This window comes from Procambarus clarkii, chromosome 86, assembly GCF_040958095.1.
Source record: "Procambarus clarkii isolate CNS0578487 chromosome 86, FALCON_Pclarkii_2.0, whole genome shotgun sequence".
Classification (NCBI taxonomy): Eukaryota; Metazoa; Arthropoda; class Malacostraca; order Decapoda; family Cambaridae; genus Procambarus; species Procambarus clarkii.
In genome coordinates, this window is record NC_091235.1 from 16,011,771 (window position 1) to 16,033,576 (window position 21,806).

At 47.9% G+C, this 21,806-nt stretch overlaps 1 protein-coding gene across 1 annotated transcript in view; it reads left to right on the forward strand.

The window, feature by feature from the left end:
- The window catches only part of LOC123767581 (protein O-linked-mannose beta-1,2-N-acetylglucosaminyltransferase 1), a 45,349-nt gene extending 25,426 nt beyond the window's left edge, over positions 1-19,923 (forward strand). The window contains exons 6-17 of the mRNA XM_069317144.1: positions 3,717-3,932; positions 5,417-5,696; positions 7,673-7,809; positions 9,530-9,594; positions 11,394-11,555; positions 11,908-12,009; positions 13,146-13,347; positions 15,920-16,104; positions 16,824-16,926; positions 17,943-18,014; positions 18,158-18,267; positions 18,591-19,923. Coding sequence (XP_069173245.1) covers positions 3,717-3,932; positions 5,417-5,696; positions 7,673-7,809; positions 9,530-9,594; positions 11,394-11,555; positions 11,908-12,009; positions 13,146-13,347; positions 15,920-16,104; positions 16,824-16,926; positions 17,943-18,014; positions 18,158-18,267; positions 18,591-18,744 — 1,788 coding nt within the window. The 3' untranslated portion in view covers positions 18,745-19,923. The remainder of the gene's footprint in view (positions 1-3,716; positions 3,933-5,416; positions 5,697-7,672; positions 7,810-9,529; positions 9,595-11,393; positions 11,556-11,907; positions 12,010-13,145; positions 13,348-15,919; positions 16,105-16,823; positions 16,927-17,942; positions 18,015-18,157; positions 18,268-18,590) is intronic.
- The last annotated feature ends 1,883 nt before the right edge of the window (positions 19,924-21,806 follow it).

Here is a 21,806-nt window from a genome sequence, read left to right on the forward strand (position 1 = left end):
AGTGTTTGGCAAATGAAACGCTGTCTGTCTGTTTGTCTCTGTCTGTCTGTCTCTCTGTCTGTCTCTGTCTGTCTCTGTCTGTCTGTCTGTCTGTCTCTCTCTCTCTCTCTCTCTCTCTCTCTCTCTGTCTCTCTCTCTCTCTCTTACACACACACACTTGTGCTGTCCACGCTTGTACTTATTGTACTGTCCAAGCAAAGCACCAGGTGTATTATATTCCTCTTCTCTGTATACCAGAGATGCGAGAGTATACGAGATAAGTATACAAAAGTATACTTGCTGGTTAGTCATTAAGCAACTGAGGCAGTCTTAATAACTCTGCAGAGGTTGACAGGCCCTAATAACCCTCCAGTGGTTGGTAGGCCTTGAGCCTAACACCCACATAAATTAATTAATAGTATTTGAGGTAATTAAATTGATTACCAATTAAAGCGAATAATTAACTGTTAGCAAGAGTTAACTGCTGCCTACGTTAGTAGGTTTATATATTATTGGGGGTTCCAGGCAGGGAAGACTGGCAGGGCACTTTAGCACGACAGTTTCTTAACGTTGGGGAACCTTAAGAGAACAGGCTGTATGAGCAACCATCAAGGACAACCTTACTCAAGTGACAGCTACTCCGTCTCCATGTACAGCATCCACGTGTATGATATTGACCCAATAAAGGAGGTTATAGAGTAATATTGATCTTTCATAAATAAAGTCACAAGGAACTTTGAGATTCAGAACAAGTATATTTATCGAATTGAAAATGGGTCATAGTTATTGTTATCGCGAGGGCTAATATATCAGAGAATATATTAAGTCTTTACAATGGGATCGAACCCGCATCCTTGAACTGTCCAGCTACACGCACACACTACCGACTGCACCATGAATAGCTTGAGAATATCTCAATAAGAAGTACTACCAATATATGTTTGAGCCCATAATGGTTGAGTGGGAAGTGCATGTGCCTGGGGCGGCATTAGTGCTAGACGTGTCGCTGCTGTATTACGACTTGGCTCCCAATATCTCTGCCACTTCAGCTTGTATTCCTGTCTAAATGACATCATATTTCAAGCGTGTGGACGGTTACGTTCGCCGCCTCTTTCCTACCTTTCTGGCTTTGTCATTTTCTTTCAAATTCAAAATTCAAATTCTTTATTCAGGAAAAGTACATACATAGTTGATTTACAAACGTAAAGTTGGATTTATAGATGGAGCTAGCCACTAATACGTCATAGCGTTTCGGGCAACAATAATATTCCTACCCCATGAACGTACGTGATGGCCCGGGAATCATTTCAATTCAAACAGGAAGTGTGCAAGTTGCACGGCTTAGAAGAAATTTCAATTTTAAGGAATTCATGAGGGGGAAGCCTAGCTACCATTTCTTCCAATATGCCAGTTGTGCGGCGCCACTTTGTGTGAAGTTTCCCGCGCCAGAGCAGCCAGGGGCAAGGACGTCACGACCCGGATGTGAAGGAAGGATATGATTGGCTGCAAGTTGGAAGCAAGAGCCAATTAACAGGTAACTAGATGTCACGTGACCACCGAGCAGGGCAACGAGGTATCTCATTGGTGTTGGAAGCCTCAGTGTTCCCCTGTCCGTCAGTGAAGCAACCGCGCATAAGACATTCTTCTTGTCTATATACAACGTCAAGAGTCGAGGTATATAGGGAGCCGAGGACTTCTGGGAAGACGCGAGGAGAAACCTAACGAACCTTTGGAAAGTGTATTTCGTCGATTAGTCAAGAATAGCAGACGTCAAGTTGTAGCTTGACGTCGGCTAGTGGTCTAGGACTGTGTGAACTCTGGTGACTGTGGTGCGGAGAGTTTTGTGGAACTGCTCTACAGCCTACACACACAAGTTACCTGCAGCTGTCGGCAGGTAGATTGGATCAACCCCTGGAGTGCAACTAGTGTGGTGAGGTAGTGCCCTATCCCAGCCCGTCCATCCTGAGGTTCCCCAACGTCAAGAAACTGTCGTACTAACGTGCCCTTATCCTAACCTACCAGAGGACCCAAAACAGAATACGGGACAGTACGTCACTTTCGCAAGCCGCTACCATTTTCTAGAACGACGATTTTTGGCCTTGGGTAGAGTATACGTCAAAATGCGACGTTCTATTAGGAGGACACGTTTGATATCTATCTAGTTACCGCCCACTGTCCCCCTTATTATCAAGCCGCTCAGAAAAATGAATGTTGCAGGGTTTCATGGGTCTAAGCGAGGATTGAGACAAAGAGCCAAGATTGTAGAGCAAGGATTGCAAGAGGTGGTGAACATCACGCCATGAAGTACTAGAGAGGAAGATGGTGTCCCTGGCTGCAGTGTCTAGTCGCCTGCTTGCTGGAAGGAAGCCAGGAAGTCGTCAGTACCATTACTGTAGCTAAGACATTTCCCTCCGCTGTCCTGGGAAGCGGAAGCGGCTCAGGAGGCACCTCCTTAGTTAGCTTCCTTCTGAGCAACTTGTTTCAGCTGTGATGATATATCCATGATTTAATTTTCATTGTGCTTTGCTCATGAAAGTATTCAAGGTTAGCGGAATTCAAAGCTGACTGTCGTAGCCTGGTGACGGCTTGGGATTTGTGTTTGTGTTTTGACCACTTGTGTGAGGTTAACGTAAAGATATAATTATTGAAGACAGCTTCATTAACCTTCGTTTTGAGTTGATGTCCAGTTTGTTAGTATTGCGACATTCGGGAGTCAACTTTTGTCAAGTCAAAATATCAAAAGTTGACATTGTAAAGACAACTTTTGAGTTTAAAGGGGCCACAAACGGCCATTTTGATGAGGCTAGTATTTATTTGACCTTGAATTCCATTGCTTCACAATTTTCTTATTCCTTTTCCTTCATATATTTGTTACTATATAAATTTCTCGTTTTCTTATAATATCAGTTGTTTCTTGAACCAATTTCTGGTTGTGAGTGTTGTTAGAGTTTAATAAACCCTTCAGTGTTAATAATGATCTGCACTTGTCTGTCAACATGGAGCAGCTCAAAATCTCAGGTTTCTCAGCCAGTGTCGTGAGTGTGCTTTGAGAGCATGTGTGTGTGTGTGTTCATCTTGTGTGTGTTAATACGGCTTATTAACCTTACGACCAGTAGGTCCCGGCCGGGGGGGGGGGGAAGGTGTCTCTCTCTCTGACGACTGTTCTTTGATCTTAATGGAAATCATTATAATATTTCTCTTCCACTCACTAATTTCACATTTGACCAGGATATCTCTCTCTCTCTCTCTCTCTCTCTCTCTCCAGGGAGGATATGTAACAGTTCAGAGACTTGTCACTAAGACCGTGTCAGAAGACAATACTAAGGACAGTATCAGGGACAGTATTTGGGACAGTGCCAAGGACAGTAGTCTAGTGGCCCAGATATATACTCTCAGTATAGACCGACAGTTAAATTGATATTTTCTATTATCTTTATTTTTTTTTTATTTATGATAGGTCGGCGTTCAATCCCCGACCTTCCACAAGTGGTTGGGCACCATTCCCTTCCCTCCGTCCCATCTCAAATCCTTATCCTGACCCCTTCCCAGTGATATATAGTCGTAATAGCTCGGTGCTTTCCCCTGATAGTTCCCCCTCCCCCATGGACCTTGGTTCCCCCTTCCCATGGACCTTAGATCCCTCTCCCTGGATCATGCCGAAGCTAACCTCTGAGCTCCTTCCGTTGTTACCGTGCCCAGCACCTGATCAATACGTGACCTCCACCTGTCTCCTGCAGGTGATGACAAGGAGCAGCACCCTGACGAGGCCGCAGCATAGACCGTGGGCGAGGCTGGACCAGTACGGTGGGTGCTACCTGCAGGTGCTCAACCCCCACACTGGTCGCGTCACTCTCACCCACTACTTCAACACTGTCACCCCCTTGCTGGACCTGGAGCTGGCACGCACCCTTCAGCACCTCAGGGAGGGCAGGGTCGCCCTCATCACCTCCTACGTAAGTATGGTATCACAGCATCTCCATAACCCCGGACAACATGGGTTCAGAACAGGGCGCTCTTGCCTGTCACAGTTGCTGGACCACTGTGATATGGCATTAGATGCTATGGAAGACAAACAAAACGCTGATGTAATTTACACTGATTTCGCAAAAGCCTTTGACAAATGTGACCATGGTGTTATTGCACATAAAATGCGTTGAAAAGGAATTACCGGAAAATAGGCAGATGGATCTACAATTTCCTGACTAACAGAACCCAATGTGTCATAGTCAAAAAAATAAAATCCGGACCATCAACCGTGAAGAGCTTAGTCCCCCAGGGTACTGTGCTTGCTCCAGTACTTTTTCTCATCCTCGTTTCGGACATAGACAAGGACACAAACTATAGCACTGTATCATCCTTTGCAGATGACACTAGGATTTTTATGAGCAGACAACATAGAAGAGATGTAAATCAGGTCTTTCAATGGGGGTACTGAAAATAATATGGTATTTAACGAAGATAAGTTCCAGCTCATGCGCTATGGAAAAAAATAAAATATAAAAACAGAAACCACGTACAAAATTCAGTCAAATCATAACAGAACGAAAAGGCAATGTAAAGGATTTGGATGTACTCATGTCGGAAGACGTTACCTTTAAAGAACACAATAAAATAGCCGTCACAATTACAAGAAAAATGACAGGTTGGATAACAAATAGCTTTCACACTAGAGATGCTATACCGATGATGACACTCTTCAATACTGCTGCACAATGACAGCCTCTTTCAAAGCTGGAGAAATTGCTGACCTGTAGAGCTTGCAGAGATCCTTTACTGCTTGAATCCACTCAGTAAAACATCTAAACTATTGGGACCGACTCAAATCCCTAGATCTGTATTCTCTTGAGCGCAGGCGGGAGAGATACATAATAATTTACACATGAAAAACATTAGAGGGGCTGGTCCCAAACCTGCACTCAGAAATAACAGCATATGAGACCAGAAGGCATGGCAGGATGTGCAGAATACCCTCGTTGAAGAGCAGAGGTGCAACAGATACTCTGAGAGAGAACTCTATCAACATCAGAGGCCCGAGACTGTTCAACACACTTCCACTAAGGGGCATAACTGGCCGACCCCTCACAGTGTTCAAGAGAGAACACTGTTTATCAAATTTATCAACTTGATAAACATCTCCAAAGGATACCTGATCAACCAGGCTATGACTCAGGCTGCGATCAAACGCGTCCAATAGCTTGGTTGATTAGTCTAGCAACTAGGAGGCTTGGTCGAGGACTGGGCCGTGGGGACGTTGAGCCCCGAAATCATTGCAAAGTAACCGCAAGGTAAGGTACCTGCCTCTTACTGGGATCTGGAGCAGATTCTGACAGCTAGGTATGATCTCTTGTGAAGGTACCTAGGACGAATTAATAGCAAAGTAATATTCATGAATTCATGTATTATTCATGAATACATGAGTCAAGTTTTTCTCCCACAGCACGACTGTTCCATGGTTCTGGAGCCCGAGGCGAGGAAGGTCCTCCACTCCCTCGGGTCGTGGGCGGCCCAGCACCTCAGTTTCGGTGATGGATGGGCGTGGGTGTGGCGAGTGGGCGGCCCCACCCTGGCCGAGGCACTCCTGGCTAACATGGACGATATTTACCAGTCGCTAGGCCCCCTCCACGCCGCCCAACGCCCCCTCCACGACGCTCAACGCCCCCTCCACGACGCTCAACGCCCCTTCCATCTCCACCTCAACATACCTCAACACCCAGAAGGTGAGAAAGCTTCGTAATGAGACGCTGGAGATAATGGTCTCACAACTCACAGGTTGAGGGTTCGACTCCCCGCCATCAGTGACTAGTTGGCTATTGACTGCGTTAATTGGGTGACTTCTGGGCCATTGTCTGTTCAACTGGTCTATTGAACACGTTGTAAACCGCTCATCCAGTTTACAGGAAGCACCATTGTGTTTTACAGCATGTTTGATGTCTCGAGTGAAACATTAGTATCGCTTTTGTTACACCTGTACGACTGGCCTGAGAGGGGAGGGGGGGATGAGGAAGAGGAGGGTGAGGAAGAGAGGGAAGGAAGTAGGTAAGAGTGAGAGGGAAGGGAGGGGTAAGGGAGGGAGGATAGGGAGGGGGTAGGGAGTGAAGTGGGGGAGGGGAAGGAGTGATAGAGGGGGGGGGGAGGGATAGTTAGTCACCGGAAGACTATTGAGCTGCTGCTCCTGAACCCTTGTTATTGTGTACACTAATTGACTAATTGAGCGCCTAATGATGTGGTCCAACCAGCCCTTGTGATGTTGGTAAACAGTAATTTGCTGTTAGGCTGCTTTGTTCCCCTGCCCGCCCCCCTCCGGTACCACCCCCTCTCCTGCTCCCCCGCCTCCACACACACACACACACACACACACACACGTATTTTGACTATCGTAGCTGTTCAGTAGAAATCCTTCCTTCCCCATCACCTCATCCACACCTACAGCACATTCTTGAAGGTAGTCTTTTAATAACACTAAGATGGAGCCTGAGATGCCTAGTGCTTGAAGCTTCACTACTACTCCAGAGTGCCAGACCCGAACAAAGGCTCCTGCTGTGTCTAGAGCAACAACACAGCTGATCTTGGACTCATCCATTGACTGATGCCACTTAGAGGAGAGATTTAGCAAGAGATCAGCAGCAGATCGGCCTTTTCTAAAACCATACTGTCGATGACATATTAGCCGATGATGGTCAAAAGATAAAATTTGCTGAGAGATTAAGGATTCGAGGATCTTGCCGGAGAGCAGTGACACAGGTCTGTAGTTACCAACTACTGAGCAGCGACTCTTTTTGTGTACTGGAACAACGTCTTCCTTCTTCCATAAGGAGGGCCACATTCCTTGAGGTAGGCACAGTTGGGAGAGGCGCGTGAGAGGTGAAGCCAACAGGTCAGCACAGCTGCGTAGTAGTGGTGGACTGACCTTATCTGGCCCCACAGCTTTGCTTGTGTCTAGCGTGTTAAGGAGATGGAGAACTTCAGCCTGCTGTGTAACCACTTCAGTCATCTTAGACACAGTTCTTGGGGCAAGATGTGGAGGCTGACGTCCAGGATCAGGGACCTGCATCTTGGGCAGCAAAATCCCCTCTATGAGACAGTGGTTGAGGTCACCGACAATAATTGTGGTGACGGTTGTGCTGCAGGAAGATGACGTGACTGGGAAAGCACTCTGCCATTGAGGTCTGTACATTGCACATAGGAGTATTGATGTACCTGGATTTATGCAAATTTTGAAGAACATAATTTCAAGATGAATAGGGATGACCACATCAATGGGTTGGACATACACAGATTTGCTGGTGCCCACTACAACACCCCCTCCGTGACCCTGCCTGTCTCGGCACAACCATGAGGTATAACCGGTCATTGTAGCCAAGTTCTCAGGGGCCCTGTCATCTAGAAATGTTTCCAGCACAACAACTACATCAGGACGATGAGTGTTCACAAAGCTGTGTGTGAGATCGCCAACGTTGGTAGTGGAGCCTCTGATGTTGGCACACATTATGCTGATTGACTGACTCCTCAGGTCTGCAAGTTGTTTGAGAAGGTTCACTCTCACTGTCCAATCCCAAATCCTTATCCTGATTTGGGTTAAGTGCTATATAGTCGTAATGGTTGGCGCTTTGTCCTGATAGTTCCCTTCTGACCGTCCCCTTCACTCCGCCCACATACTTGTCTGTGGGAGTCTAACCATCAGTCACTCCCACAGACCGACTATGCAGCAGCTGGCCCTCTGGTGGCGAGTGGGAGAAGCGACACTACTTCTGTGACCTGTATGATGGGTACGGTGACCTCTGCTCCTGTGATGACCTGCTCCCGGCCCGTCCATACCCAGCCCCCAGGCAGGTAAGTTTGTGGGTGTCTACACTCACCTTGCTCTACTCACCTCTTTGTGCCTGTAGGATGGAGCTCTAGCTCTTGCACCCCGCTTTTCTAGCCCCTGGTTAATTAAATTACCCCTTTGGTAAAGTGGATTGGAATGTAGTGTGGTGTGCACATTGTGGGATTGTGTGGGTTAGTGTGTAGTTTGTGGGGCTGTGTTGGGTGATGATAGGGTGGTGGTGTGGGGTTGTGTAGGTCATGTGCAGGCTGGGGTGTGGGAAGCTGGGTTGTGTGGGTGATATGTAGGGGTGGTGTGTAGGGAGTTGGGTTGTGTGGGTTATGTGTGCTGTTGTGTAATTGATGTGTAGGGGTGGGGTGCTGGGTTGTGTAGGGGATGGGTGGAGTAACGTGTGTGGGGGTGCAGGGAGTGGGGGGTGTAAGTGGTGTATGTGTGTGGGGTGTTGTTGGGGTGGCAAGGGGGTTGTATGGTGGGGTTATGTAAAGCATTTTGAGAGCATTATCTTCTCTCTCTCTCTTTCTCTCTCTTTCTCTCTTCACCTTTCCCCACCCCACCCCACGCTCTCCCCCCACCCCACGCTCTCCCCTCTCCCTCTCCCCTCTCCCTGACCCAAGGCTTCTGTGTTGAGTGATTCTGGTGGTGGATATATAGTCAATATATCTTCATCAGTGCGATAGTGCTTCCCCTCCTCGACCCCTCTTCCCCTTCCCTGTTGCCTTACCCATCCCTTCTCTTGCTCCCTCCAGTCCCCCTTCCTGTCTCTCCCAGTCCCTTCCTGTCTCTCCCACCCCCCACCTGCCCACCCCCCCCTCTTATCATTCAGCACCAGCCATTACCCCTTCACGAGTAATGTCTCTCATCACTGCCACGTGTCTTATCTGCCTATTGTTGGCCGCTTCGTGCATCATACATGCATATACACACTTTCATTTTCTCGTTCATACAGCCACATTTTCCCATTATTCATGACATATACATGACATTCACGGCTTCCCTTTCCCATTATTCATGTATGCATATTTGCCCTGTCTCGGTATACATGTAAGTATACTTTACCTCTCCGTTATTATAAATGCAGGTATACTTTCCCTTATTATACATGCATGTATACTTTCCATCTCATAAGCATGAGAGCGTGGGAATTGTATGGTGAGTACCTACTCACCTAGCTGTGAGTACTCATGTGAGTCAGCGAGGGAGTGAATGAGTGAGGGAGAGAGGGGGTAGATGAGTATACATGTTATATATACATGAGTATACAGTATACATACAGGCGGTTCTCTTAATACTCCACCATCTTAAAGGCCTCTATTACCCATTGTTCACCATTTCTGGAACCTTCTAGACCTCGTTTGAACAAGTTCATCTGTTCTTCACTCCCTCAACGTATATATACCAGTTTTATATTTCATTACTGAACCTCATTGACATGTTCTCCACCCTTACATCTGGCTATGTTCACTGTTCTCCACTGGTCTCTCTCTCTGGCCATGTTCACTGTTCTCCACTGGTCTCTCTGGCCATGTTCACTGTTCTCCACTGGTCTCTCTCTGTTCATGTGTTACACACGGAAATCACAATAGCGTGATGCATCAAATGAATTCTTTTGACCATGTCGTAGCTCAGTGGATTAAGGCAGCGTCTGGGATCCTCTGGGACGTAGGTTCGAACCTTCGTCACAGCCCTTGTGGATTTGTTCGTTCATGTGTTCTTCGTGTTCTACAGGGATGGTGGCGGGAGAACATGGCCATTGTCGTGCTGGCGTGGAACAGACCTCGCTACTTGTACAGGTTAGTCACACATGGGGGGCTGACCCCAACCCGCTTATATTAATCACCTGCCTATCACAATGCAAAGTTTAATGAGACTAGCTTAGAGCGTCTGGTCCTCCAGGAGCCACTTTGGGTTATGCCTCATTTGGGTTCTGGAGACAAGACAGTAGACATTCTACCTGATGAATGAAGTCGATTCGATTTAATAAGAACCGGCTTTAGAATTTCCATGTTCATTCAGATCTTGTGAGACGGAGGTTTGAGAATGAGCAGCTGAGGTAAAGACTCACGTACTCACCTGGATACCTACTCACATGTGGGGTTGCTTACTTTCCTACCGAGTTACCTACTCATTAGTTACTCATTTACTCACACATGGGAGGGGGGGGGGGGACTCGTCAGGAGAGCAATTGTTCTGGATCCATTGATTTCTCAGACTTTCACAAAGCATTCAAAACATCTGCCAATCTCACCCCTCCTCACCACACCTGCCAATCTCAGCCCTCCTCACCACACCTGCCAATCTCAGCCCTCCTCACCACACCTGCCAATCTCAGCCCTCTTCACCACACCTGTCAATCTCAGCCCTCCTCACCACACCTGCCAATCTCACCCCTCCTCACCACACCTGCCAATCTCAGCCCTCCTCGCCACACCTGCCAATCTCACCCCTCACTCATCTCAGCCCTCATCTCACGAGACGTCCCAATCTCACTCCTCACTCATCTCCCATCCTCATCGTCCCTTTCTCATCATATAACGACCAGATAATATTTCGCCATTATAACAATTTGGAAGAAATCTCCGATGACCTCTCATTATAATAATTCAAGATGATTTGAGATATTGAGTAGTCAGCTGGAGAGAGAGAGAGAGAGAGAGAGAGAGAGAGAGAGAGAGAGAGAGAGAGAGAGAGAGAGAGAGAGAGAGAGAGAGAGAGAGAGAGAGGGGGGACGGGGGGGAGGTCAACCTCGTGACTTGCTGCACCTTTGACCCGTCTTGACCTGACCTTTGGTTATCGGCTGTATTGTCACTTTCATTGTATAGCTCTAAAAACTATTGTTCCACCACTGTAGTTCCATCAGTGTTGCTGTTCTGTGTACTGTACTGTTCTTGCAGTCACCCCTCCCCCATCACCCCTCCCCATCACCCCTCCCCCATCACCCCTCCCCATCACCCCTCTTCATAACCCCTCCCCATTACCGCACCGGATACCAGCCAATTCATCTCCTTAAGACTCATAATTATCCACAAAGTAATTTTTCCCTGGTATGAGTGAGGCGGAGATTATAATATGACACCTTATTACTGAGGGGTAATATATGGCCGGTGTTCTATCTTACCTGTGATAACGGCTGCTTCACGGGGGAGTGGTCGTCCTCCGTCTGGGGTACGACGACCAGGTCGGGTCGTCCTCCGCCTGGGGTACCACGACCAGGTCAGGTCGTCCTCCGTCTGGGGTACGACGACCAGGTCAGGTCGTCCTCCGTCTGGGGTACGACGACCAGGTCAGGTCGTCCTCCGTCTGGGTGCACAGGTCAGGTCAGGTCGTCCTCCGTCCATTAATGTTAACTATTTATCCGGAAACGCTGAGCGAGATTAATGGCTTTATAAAACTGTAACTACATTCAGTTTACACAGTTGGGGGAAGGGGGGACGGCGGTGCCTGGGATAGTCTGTTCCTCCCCCAGATAGTCTGTTCCTCCCCCAGATAGTCTGTTCCTCCCCCAGATAGTCTGTTCCTCCCCCAGATAGTCTGTTTACAGCTTTTATAAATCATTATTTATATTATCATTATCGTTTTGCGTCTGCTGAAGACTTCTGCATCAGCTGCTGCGTCAGCCTGGCGTCAGACCTGCCCAGGTGCTGGTCTCTGTGGACGGCGTGGAGGACGAGACCATCCGGCTGGTGGAGGTGTTGGGTCTCCGCTACCTGGTTCACACCCCCGAGGGCGACCTCGCCTCCCCCAGGATCTCCAGGTACGCCCACGGCTTCAGGTCACCGCCAGGGGGCGGGATGACACACTCCTGCACCTCCTGGTGCTGTGGAATGTCTTGTCAATCTTTATAACACAATAATTATGATTTTATGATACGGGGTTTGTGTCTGGACGATTTGCAACTCTTGCACTGCAGGCGAACCCACTCATCTTATGATACTGGTTTGTTAACTTTGATCTCACTAGTACTCACAAGTTTCTCACCAGTGGCTAAGCAGTTTCTCACCAGTATATTTCTAGTATCTCACCAGTATCTCACCAGTGTCTCACCAGTATCTCACCAGTGTCTCACCAGTATCTCACCAGTGTCTCACCAGTATGCCGCCCAACAGACACCTGAGGTTCGCCCTCTTCAAGGCTCTGGAGACGTTTGAAGATGTTGACAAGTTTATCATCTTGGAGGAGGACTTGATACTCGCTCCGGACTTCTTCTCGTGAGTCTCACCTCTCGCTCTCCGTCTCGGGGGATAGGAGAGAGGACCAGAGGGTAGGAGGAACGTGGGAGGAGGGCAGGGGAGAACATGGGAGGATAGGAAGGCAGAACGTGGAGTAACTATTAACAAAATATTAGGCAAGGATAGGCGTTGGGAAAGTTGTAAAAAAGTTTGTTCTTGTTTAATGGCTTTTTTTGTTGTTGATCAAGAACTGGCCGTGTTTGTGGCCGGTGTGGAGGCTAGGTCCGGGCTGGCGTGGTGGATAGGCCCAGGTGGCAAGCCATGATCCACAGCAAGGCTTGTGGATCACAACTTTCTCTCATAAAGTAATGAACCACCTAGCCTCAAATTATTAATTTGCAATGTGTCCAGAGTAGAGTGAAAGTCTATGTAAAATCCTCCAGTTTACTGGGGGGTGAACTTATCAACATCATACAGCTTATTATACACAAGCATCCATAATCTATATACATACATACAACCACGTAACCAGTAAAGTAATACAAGGCACAGGTCACAGTAAAGTAATACAAGACACAGGTCACAGCAGCTAGATGTCTCTAAGCAACGAAGACCTAATAACATTGGTTCACTTCACAACTCAAGACTGGCTGGTAAGTCTGAACGTCAATAACACAAGTCACTGAACTATCAATTTGCCTTCAGAAAAACTGAATGTCCCAACTGGACTGGCAAACTGCAAAGTCGAATAACTCTTCTCAATAGTCAGAGTTCACAATGACTGAAAAATCTGGCAAAGTCAGTAATCTCCTCTCCAGAGTTAAAGTCCACGCAGCCACCAAAATATGACAGTGCCCAAATGGCTCAGCTAATAATACAATCACCACAATTGTTACAAGTTAAGAATCTAGTGAAAATACTTGTAAACTCTGATCCACACGAATAATCTTCCTCCTTACATACTGGTAAGATGTCAGTAGATGTGTTTACCTGTGTCACGTGTCCAGCTTGTGTTTACCTCTGCCACGTGGCCAGCTTGTATTTACCTCTGCCACGTGGCTAGCTTGTGTTTACCTCTGCCACGTGGCCAGCTTGTGTTTACCTCTGCCACGTGGCCAGCTTGTGTTTACCTCTGTCACGTGGCCAGCTTATGTTTACCTCTGCCACGTCTCCAGGTTCATGCAGCAGACGTCGGTTCTCCTGGAGGTGGAGGAGGACTCGCTGTACGGGGTGTCGGCCTTCTCCCACCTGAGCTCCTCGCACACCTCCAGCGACCTCACGCGACTTCAGAGGGTCACCTCCTTCCCCTCCTGCGGCTGGATGACCACCAGGACCTTCCTGACGGAGACGCTGCCCAAGTGGCTCCCTGTCTATGCGGTGAGTCTCGGCTCCATTACTGTGGTGCTCTCTGGTAATAAATGTCGGTTTTCCTCACTCCACTCTCACAAAGGTTATATACATCTTAAATAATAAGGAATCTTATGCTGTCCTTGCTTTCCAATTTTGTTTTCTTGAAGTCGGTAGAATTCTTCTTCTACCCACTTCAAGACCCCGAGCCAATGTAGACAAGATGCAATGACCTTGCCTTAGAAACAGAAGCAGTCGCAAGGATATATATATATATATATTATATATATATATATATATATATATATATATATATATATATAATATGAAACCAAGAGTGAACTCGGTTTCACTCTATAAGCAAGACAAAAAACGAAAAATAAAATGTTCTTTTCTGAAGTTTGAGTTAGAATTGGTTGCCTTTGTTCAGTGGAGAGATTGATGGTTATGATAGCGTTGGTGGAGCGGGTCATCTGTCCTCGTGATGGGATGGTATTTAGTCTGTGTCGCCATACTAGGAAGGGCTGGTATGATAGTCTGCACGCACACACACACACAATGCCCGCCACACAAAAAGATGCAGTCAGAATGCAAAAATCTGCCTGTATATATGTCTATATATATGTGTGTGGGTGTGTAACACACCCTCGTCCCGTGACAAAACCCGGGGAGGATTGACTGGGAACCAAGCCATAACTGTTCGCCCCTGGTCATCCAGCGGTAACTGAAGGACTTGGGAGTAAAACCAATACGTGGGTTGTGTTCCAGGAAGAAAACTCTAAGGCTTACCATGAACTGTGATAAGGAACGAGGCTCTGAGCCTGCTAACAGCAGACACCACACGTCTACTTCTATACCCATGTGGAGAGAGAGGGAGGGAGAGAGGGGGGGGAGAGAGAGGGAGAGAGGGTGAGGGAAGGGGAGGGAGGGAGAGAGGGTGAGGGAAGGGGAGGGAGAGAGAGAGCGAGAGAACTGCACAATTCCACACATATGCAACGAAGCTATTTACTGCATATTTGTTTCCCGCCAATAACGCCAACACAATTGAACAGACGTAAGAGTGAACTTTACACTAGCTCATCCGTCTGCCATATTACAGCTATGGAGGACACACTGCCTCCTGGGGGCACACTGATGTGGGTTTGGTAAACTGTGACTACACTCCTAGTGTACATGTTAATTGTGTACTGAAGTCATCAACACTAACTTGTTCACCTAACATGCCCTCAGGGTGGGTATGGGGTCCACAGCCACTCACAGGAGGGGTATGGGATCCACAGCCACTCACAGGAGGGGTATGGGCTCCACAGCCACTCACAGGAGGGGTATGGGCTCCACAGCCACTCACAGGAGGGGTATGGGCTCCACAGCCACTCACTGGAGGAGGATGAACTAACCTAACCCGTCCTTGTCCCTCCCTTTCCACCACTCAAAAGATGAAAAAAAGAGGTGAATATTGCGTCTTGATCTGCGTCTATACATTGAGAGTTTATATACCTTAATACCCCTTAGTTGTGCCCAGTGCCCTGTGCCCTTCTTCACCACCTTCGAGGTCAACCCTGGAACTCAGTTCCTGCGACGGCGCTGGAACCAGTCGTATTGGCGTATGCCTTTCCATTGGAGACTTGCAGCGCCGTGGAGAGGGGGGACCTGCTGCCTGGGTAACAGCTTCTCCCTCGAATCAACCTACCCTGGCTTTGTGCCCTGGTGAGGCCACTCCAGACCAACAACCAGAGCCCAACTCCATAGTCTCCTGAGACTGATGGATGCCTACTACTACCCCTTAGGATTTTATACGTCAGAATCATGTCTCCTCCTTATCTTTAGTCACGAAGTATATCGAGGACTACAGTATATTTCCTGGCCATTAAGGTCTTGCGGTCGTCTTAATGGCGTGACATTGTAGCTGTGGAGCGAATCACCAGGTTAGCTTTACTGATAAATTGTGAAGAGTATTTTATACACTTATTTGCGAATCGGTTAATGAATTTACTCACTATTTTCTCCATGTCTTGAAGATTTTATTGATTGAATAAATAGAATTATTATTATTATTATTATTATTATTATTATTATTATTATTATTGTTTGGTAATGATAATACGCTTGGCAACCCTCAGTTGTTTACCAAAGGTTGCCTGTGTTTACATCCGTGTGTGGCGTGTCCACCTCGCACTGTCATAACATTTACACTCCCGCCCCCTTGTCTGCTGCTTGTAACATCTTGGGCTTATAGGATCCGATACCTAGGCTTACGAATATGCCTGCATATATATATACACATACATATAGGTGTTCTGTGATTTGGGTTTGAAACAGGCAGTGGAACGCGGTAGCATAGTGGGCTACGTTCTCCACTCGCAGTTAAGGATCCTGCGTTCGAGCCCCGGGCGGGATTGAAATGATTTGGAACGTTTTTCATCTGTAAATTAGGAGTTAGTCAACTGTTGTGGGATAGCATTCTGGGGAATAGTATACGGTTGCAATTCCTTTACCATGTCGTAGCTCAGGCGATTAAGGCAGCGTCTGGGATCCTCTCGGACGTAGGTTCAAACCCTCGTCACGACCCTTGTGGATTTGTTCAGGCAATGCTCTGTTGCAGACAGCTGACTGGGACTTCTGGATGGGGACGCCGCTGGTCCGTGGGGCCCGGGAGCTGGTGCTGCCGGAGGTGTCCAGGACGTCCCACGGCGGCATGTTGGGGGCCCACATGGACGGTGACGTCACCACATGGTACCACAACACCCCGCTCTCCACCCGCGCCCATGTTGCCCTCAACCTCACCGCGTGAGTATACTGTCTCCTGCCCCAGCTGGAGCACCAGCCTCACCTGCCCTGTTCTGCCTCACCTTGCCTGTCCTGCCTCACCTTCCCTGCCCTGCCTTACCTGCCCTGCCCTGCCCTGCCTCACCTGCCCTGCCTCACCTGCCCTGTTCTGCCTCACCTTGCCTGTCCTGCCTCACCTTCCCTGCCCTGCCTCACGTTGTCTGCCCTGCCTCACCTGCCCTGCCCTGCCTCACCGTCCCTGTCCTGCCTCACCTCGTGTGTACAATAATTTTTATTGTTGAATTTACTCGTTACACAAATTCACAGATCGTTTCCCCTCTCTCTTTCTATTAAGTTTCCACCTCACTTTCCCCAGGGATTTCCCTCTCCCTTTCCCTCCGATTCCCCCTCCCCCTTAAACTTTCCCCTTCCTCTTCTTTTCCTCTCTATCTCTCGCCTTCTCTAAGTCCTCCCGTCCTCCTCTCATCTTGTCCTTTCTCCGTTTTCTTTAGGTCTATTTTACTCCCTTTCCGTTGGGCTCCTCCTTTCCTTATGTCTCTTCCACACTCTTACCCTCCCTCCGTCTTCACTTAGGTCTCTATCTCCACTCCTCCTCCTCCTCCTCCTCCTCCTCCTCCTCTTCCTCCTCCTCCTCCTCCTCCTCCTCCTCCTCCTCCCATTAGGTCTCCTCTCCCTCCCTACCTCATAACGTCTCCAACACTGCCTCTCCTGTCTTCCAGGGTGAGGAAGACGCCTTATGAGGAGAGTATTCTGGAGGAGCTGAAGAAGGCGCAGCCCCTCGATGTGTCTGACCCACTCAACCTCGAGGTCCCCCATGCTCAGGTGGGTCCCCCCATGCTCAGGTGGGTCACCCCATGCTCAGGTGGGTCCCTCCATGCTCAGGTGGGTCCCTTCCCCCCATGTTCAGGTGGGCCACCCCATGCTCAGGTGGGCCACCCCATGCTCAGGTGGGTCACCCCATGCTCAGGTGGGTCCCCTCATGCTCAGGTGGGTCCCCCCATGCTCAGGTGGGTCCCCCCATGCTCAGGTGGGTCCCCCCATGCTCAGGTGGGTCACCCCATGGTCAGGTGGGTCCCCCCATGCTCAGGTGGGTCCCCCCATGCTCAGGTGGGTCCCCCCATGCTCAGGTGGGTCCCCCCATGTTCAGGTGGGTCCCCCCATGCTCAGGTGGGTCCCCTCCATGCTCAGGTGGGTCACCCCATGCTCAGGTGGGTCCCCCCATGCTCAGGTGGGTCACCCCATGCTCAGGTGGGTCCCTCCATGCTCAGGTGGGTCCCTCCATGCTCAGGTGGGTCACCCCATGCTCAGGTGGGTCCCTCCATGCTCAGGTGGGTCCCTCCATGCTCAGGTGGGTCCCTCCATGCTCAGGTGGGTCCCTCCATGCTCAGGTGGGTCCCCCCATGCTCAGGTGGGTCCCCCCATGTTCAGGTGGGTCCCCCCATGTTCAGGTGGGTCCCTCCATGCTCAGGTGGGTCCCCCATGCTCAGGTGGGTCCCTCCATGCTCAGGTGGGTCCCCCCTTGCTCAGGTGGGTCCCCCCATGCTCAGGTGGGTCCCCCGTGCTCAGGTGGGTCCCTCCATGCTCAGGTGGGTCACCCCATGCTTAGATGCATCCCCCCATGCTCAGGTGGGTCCCTCCATGCCCAGGTGGGTCCTTCCATGCTCAGGTGGGTCCCTCCATGCCCAGGTGGGTCCTTCCATGCTCAGGTGGGTCCCTCCATGCTCAGGTGGGTCCCTCCATGCTCAAGTGGGTCTCCCCCCCCCTCGACCAGGCCAGTCCCCCACCCACAGGAGGGGCTGCTGTAGGCCTGGTAGTAACACGTGTTCCCCCGCCCACAGGAGGGCGTGTGGGTGGCGCGGGTGAGGATGCTGGACTCTGAGGACAGTCTGGCCTTCCGGATGCTGGCCCAGGTAACTTATCTTGATGATGTGGCATATGAGCGTTGGGGTTGCAATAGTGATGATATGATAGGTTTTGTAATGTCCTCTCTCTCTCCCTGGCACTGTCCACCCACCCCTGGCACTGTCTACTCACCGTGGCACTGTGTCCCCAGGCGCTGAACCTATGGCACGCTGACGCCCGCGATCACCACTTCGGGCTCTGGAGACTCCCTTACTACAGTGCTCTGGTGTTTGTGGTGGGGGTCCCCTACTCCAGGTACAGGTGAGTCTCACCCACCTGTGTTCAGTGCTGATCCTGACAGCTGATATGATATCAACGTTGACTTGGATCTTTGAATCAATTAGGTCACGGGCTACATTACAGCAGTTCTCACCTGTAGTTCTTCTGCTTGATCAACAGAATTTATCTGAAAGTTATAAGAATTTTAGCAAAAGTCTTACAAATGTCAGAACTATTTTGTTATAAATTCAGATTGCTTTGTCCAGAATTTTGATGCCGTTTAGACTATTTTAAGTTCAACAGGCTATTTTTAGTTAAAGGTGTTAGAGGTTCAACATTATTGCTTGATCATTGTATTCTTGCAGTTCCCTGGTTCAGGGTGGCGGGCAGGTCCTCGTCTCTACACCTGACCTTCGTGAACGCTTCCTCAAGAAGCTCGAGACGAACTCACCGATGGTGTTTCATCAACCCGATGACTTCCGTCAGATCTTGGGCCTGACGGAGAAGAAGAAGAGATGAGGCAGCCTATCTGAGGAGTGGTAGCGGGTGTTCTATAAGGGGCAGTTGGGATGGCCAAAGTTGAGTGTATTCAACCCGTCCTCGACTCAAGTCCATTACATCCAGCGGTCGACCCCACAGACGCATTCATAAATTTTAATATGCTGTTCATTCAAAACGGGAATTTTCTCAAGTATAAATTAATATTATAATATATTAGCATATTGTGCATATATAGGCATAGGTTAGGTTAGGTGTTTAGGTTCTGTTGGCGATTATTTGTATTTGTAGTACGTGGGTGAAGCATTTATAGCGTTGTGATTCGAACAAAATTCGTCAGTGAAACACTTGTTCCGGATATGTTCGAACGTCAGCAGTTGTGAGTCGTGTGTAAACCGCTTTTCATTCATAAACAGGGGGTTTGGCGGGTGCATGGAATCACTTTTGGATCTTTGTTTGGAGGACGGGCTGGTGTATTTTGAGGTAATCTTAAGACCCCGAAGCCCTGAAATAGAGAAATGCTGTAAATCCCTAGCCACAAATTGTTTAAACTGTTCATAGCTTATGCGGTTCAAAAGTCTAAGTCTTGGTATCCCTGGAACCCATGATCCAAGTCCGGATATCCTAGGAACTGTAACACTTGTCACTGTTGGCTGACAAGTATTACATAGACAACACATAGTACAAAGTGTTTAGATATATATTTTATATATACCTAAAAACTCAAGTAATTGATGGCTGTGTGGTACGATAGCATCGTGACAAGCTATCCCGGTAGTAGAGTCGGGTTCGTTCTCGACTCACAATCGGAAATTCAGGGTTCGAATCCCGACCTGGATGGAAATGGTTTGACGCTCTCCTTATCACCTAATGGCACCTGTTCATTCATCATAACATAATCATACGATCTGTAACGTATGATTATGTTACGTTGTTTGGTTAGATTAGATAGACAGTGTTTAGTGCTTTTGATATTTATTTAGTAGCGAGTGTCTTACCACTACGCCACGAGGACTGTTAACAACCAAATATTTCCGTTCCGTTCTGCTCTTCCAAAATATGAAGCTAAATTGGGAGATTGTTTGCGGGAAACACTTTGTGTCATGAGCGTGTAACTCCTGTCCCCACAATTGTACATTACTTTTACGTTCTTTGTACACACATTCTTTTAAGTAAACATTGATTAATTATGTTGACCAATTTAACTGTGTCCTTCTTTAGTCCTTAACAGAGAGCAGTTAGAAGTGGGGCAAGGGCCCCAATATCAGGTCAGTGCTGATTGTCTATTATTGCTTTACTACCCCATGAACTAATTGTATGAGAACCAGGAGCCTTGTTAAAGCGTGCTGTAAGTGGATATATTTAACGAGTTGTAAGGTTATATCATATCTGTCTGCAGGACAGATATGATATAACCTAATTAATATTAGGTTATTAATATCCTAATTAATATTAGGATATTAATGAGTGGAAGGAGGTGTGGGAGGCAGAGCAAAGCACTCTTATAACTTCTTCAATTCAAGGTAAATCGGTTTAAAAAGCAAATCTCCACACACGGATTTATAACCCTATGGGTAAAAAAATATATCCTGCATTCTGTTTTACTGTGGCTTATTGAACTTAAAGCTGTTGTCACTTGTATGTGTTACGTTTGACCTTTTAAAGACAGGGTCTGAATTAATTTAACTGAATCTCCAACTTGCTCAGCATTTTATAGGTCGTGGTTAGATCAGCCTTGTCGTGTCTGGTTTCCTGTGTTGTTAGTCCTGTAGCCTTCAACCGTTTCCTGTACAAGAGTCGACTTAGTTCTCGGATGATTTTTGTAAGTCTTGAACTTTCTCCAAATCAGATGTGACCCTCTGAAGGTGAGGTTCCATGGTTGGATACAGTAGCCCCAAAAAGGGAGCACACTAGAGCCTTGTCCAGTTGAATAACCACTTTTTTCCTTGAAGTCAAAGGTTCCTAAGTACGGAGACTGGAGAGGCAAGACTGACGAGAGGCATCAACATCAGAGGCTGGTGTCACACGACAGACTTGACGTGGTGAGAGGCAATGTTGTGTTATGTTATCCCGTCGTTGTTGATGTTCTTTAGTACCCCGAGACTCTTAGTTGCCTTCCTTACTATCTGGCTGTGGTCGCCTGAGGCGGAGGTTACGATAAGACAGTTATAATTTTATAAATTTCAAGGTAAACATACAGCTCTAACAGGCAGAACTGAAGAGGTTTGGAGCTGTAGAGGGCGTGTAGGAAGGAGCTGAGAACCGCCTGACATCCCATAAAATTCGTCTTGGGATTTCTACTCCAGGCGCTCGAGGAGTACCTTGGGGAGATGGAGACAGGAAGAGCGAGGAAGGTGACGGGAAGTCTTATTCTGAGGACGAGAGGAGCGCCGAGGACCCGTCCGGCGTCACGAAGTGACTGTTGAGAACGCCACTTGTGCAGAATAATATTCTGAACAATGTCATCCTGGACGTTAATAGTTATTGAAGTGTGAACATTTATGCTTTATAATGAGTTAAAATCACTCAATTTGTCATTAACGAGCAATATCTTAAGTCAATTGAAAGAAATATTTAACATCATAGAGTGTTGTGTCAGGAACTTTGGGTTGTTGGGTTTCTTAGTCTGTTATTGTATATTGTAGTTGTTGAGCGGCCATTAACAGTTCTTGACTGACGGACCATTATTACTTTACAACTTCACTATTGCAAATGTTGCTCTGTTGTACCTGTTGCAACATTTACAATAGAATGTTGTATTTGGTTTGTGAATTAGATTTTGAAATTAACAACTTAAAACATTCAAGCTGAAGTTCATTATTGGTTCATTAGAGACTTGTTCGTATTTGGGGAAGTGAAGGAGTGGCTGTTGGTCATTGATAATTGACACTTCAGACTCGCAAAATGTTAACCAATGGGGTGAGGTTTTAGGGTGAATGTCAACCAGTCAGCGGCCGGGTTTGGTGGGCTGCTGGGTATAAAAGGAAGGATGAGCCAAAATGCACTTCAGTGTGTTTTACCTCACTTTTAGTATACAGTTCAGCTTCGTCTCTCGAAGGTGAGCTGTATGGTGAGGATCCTCC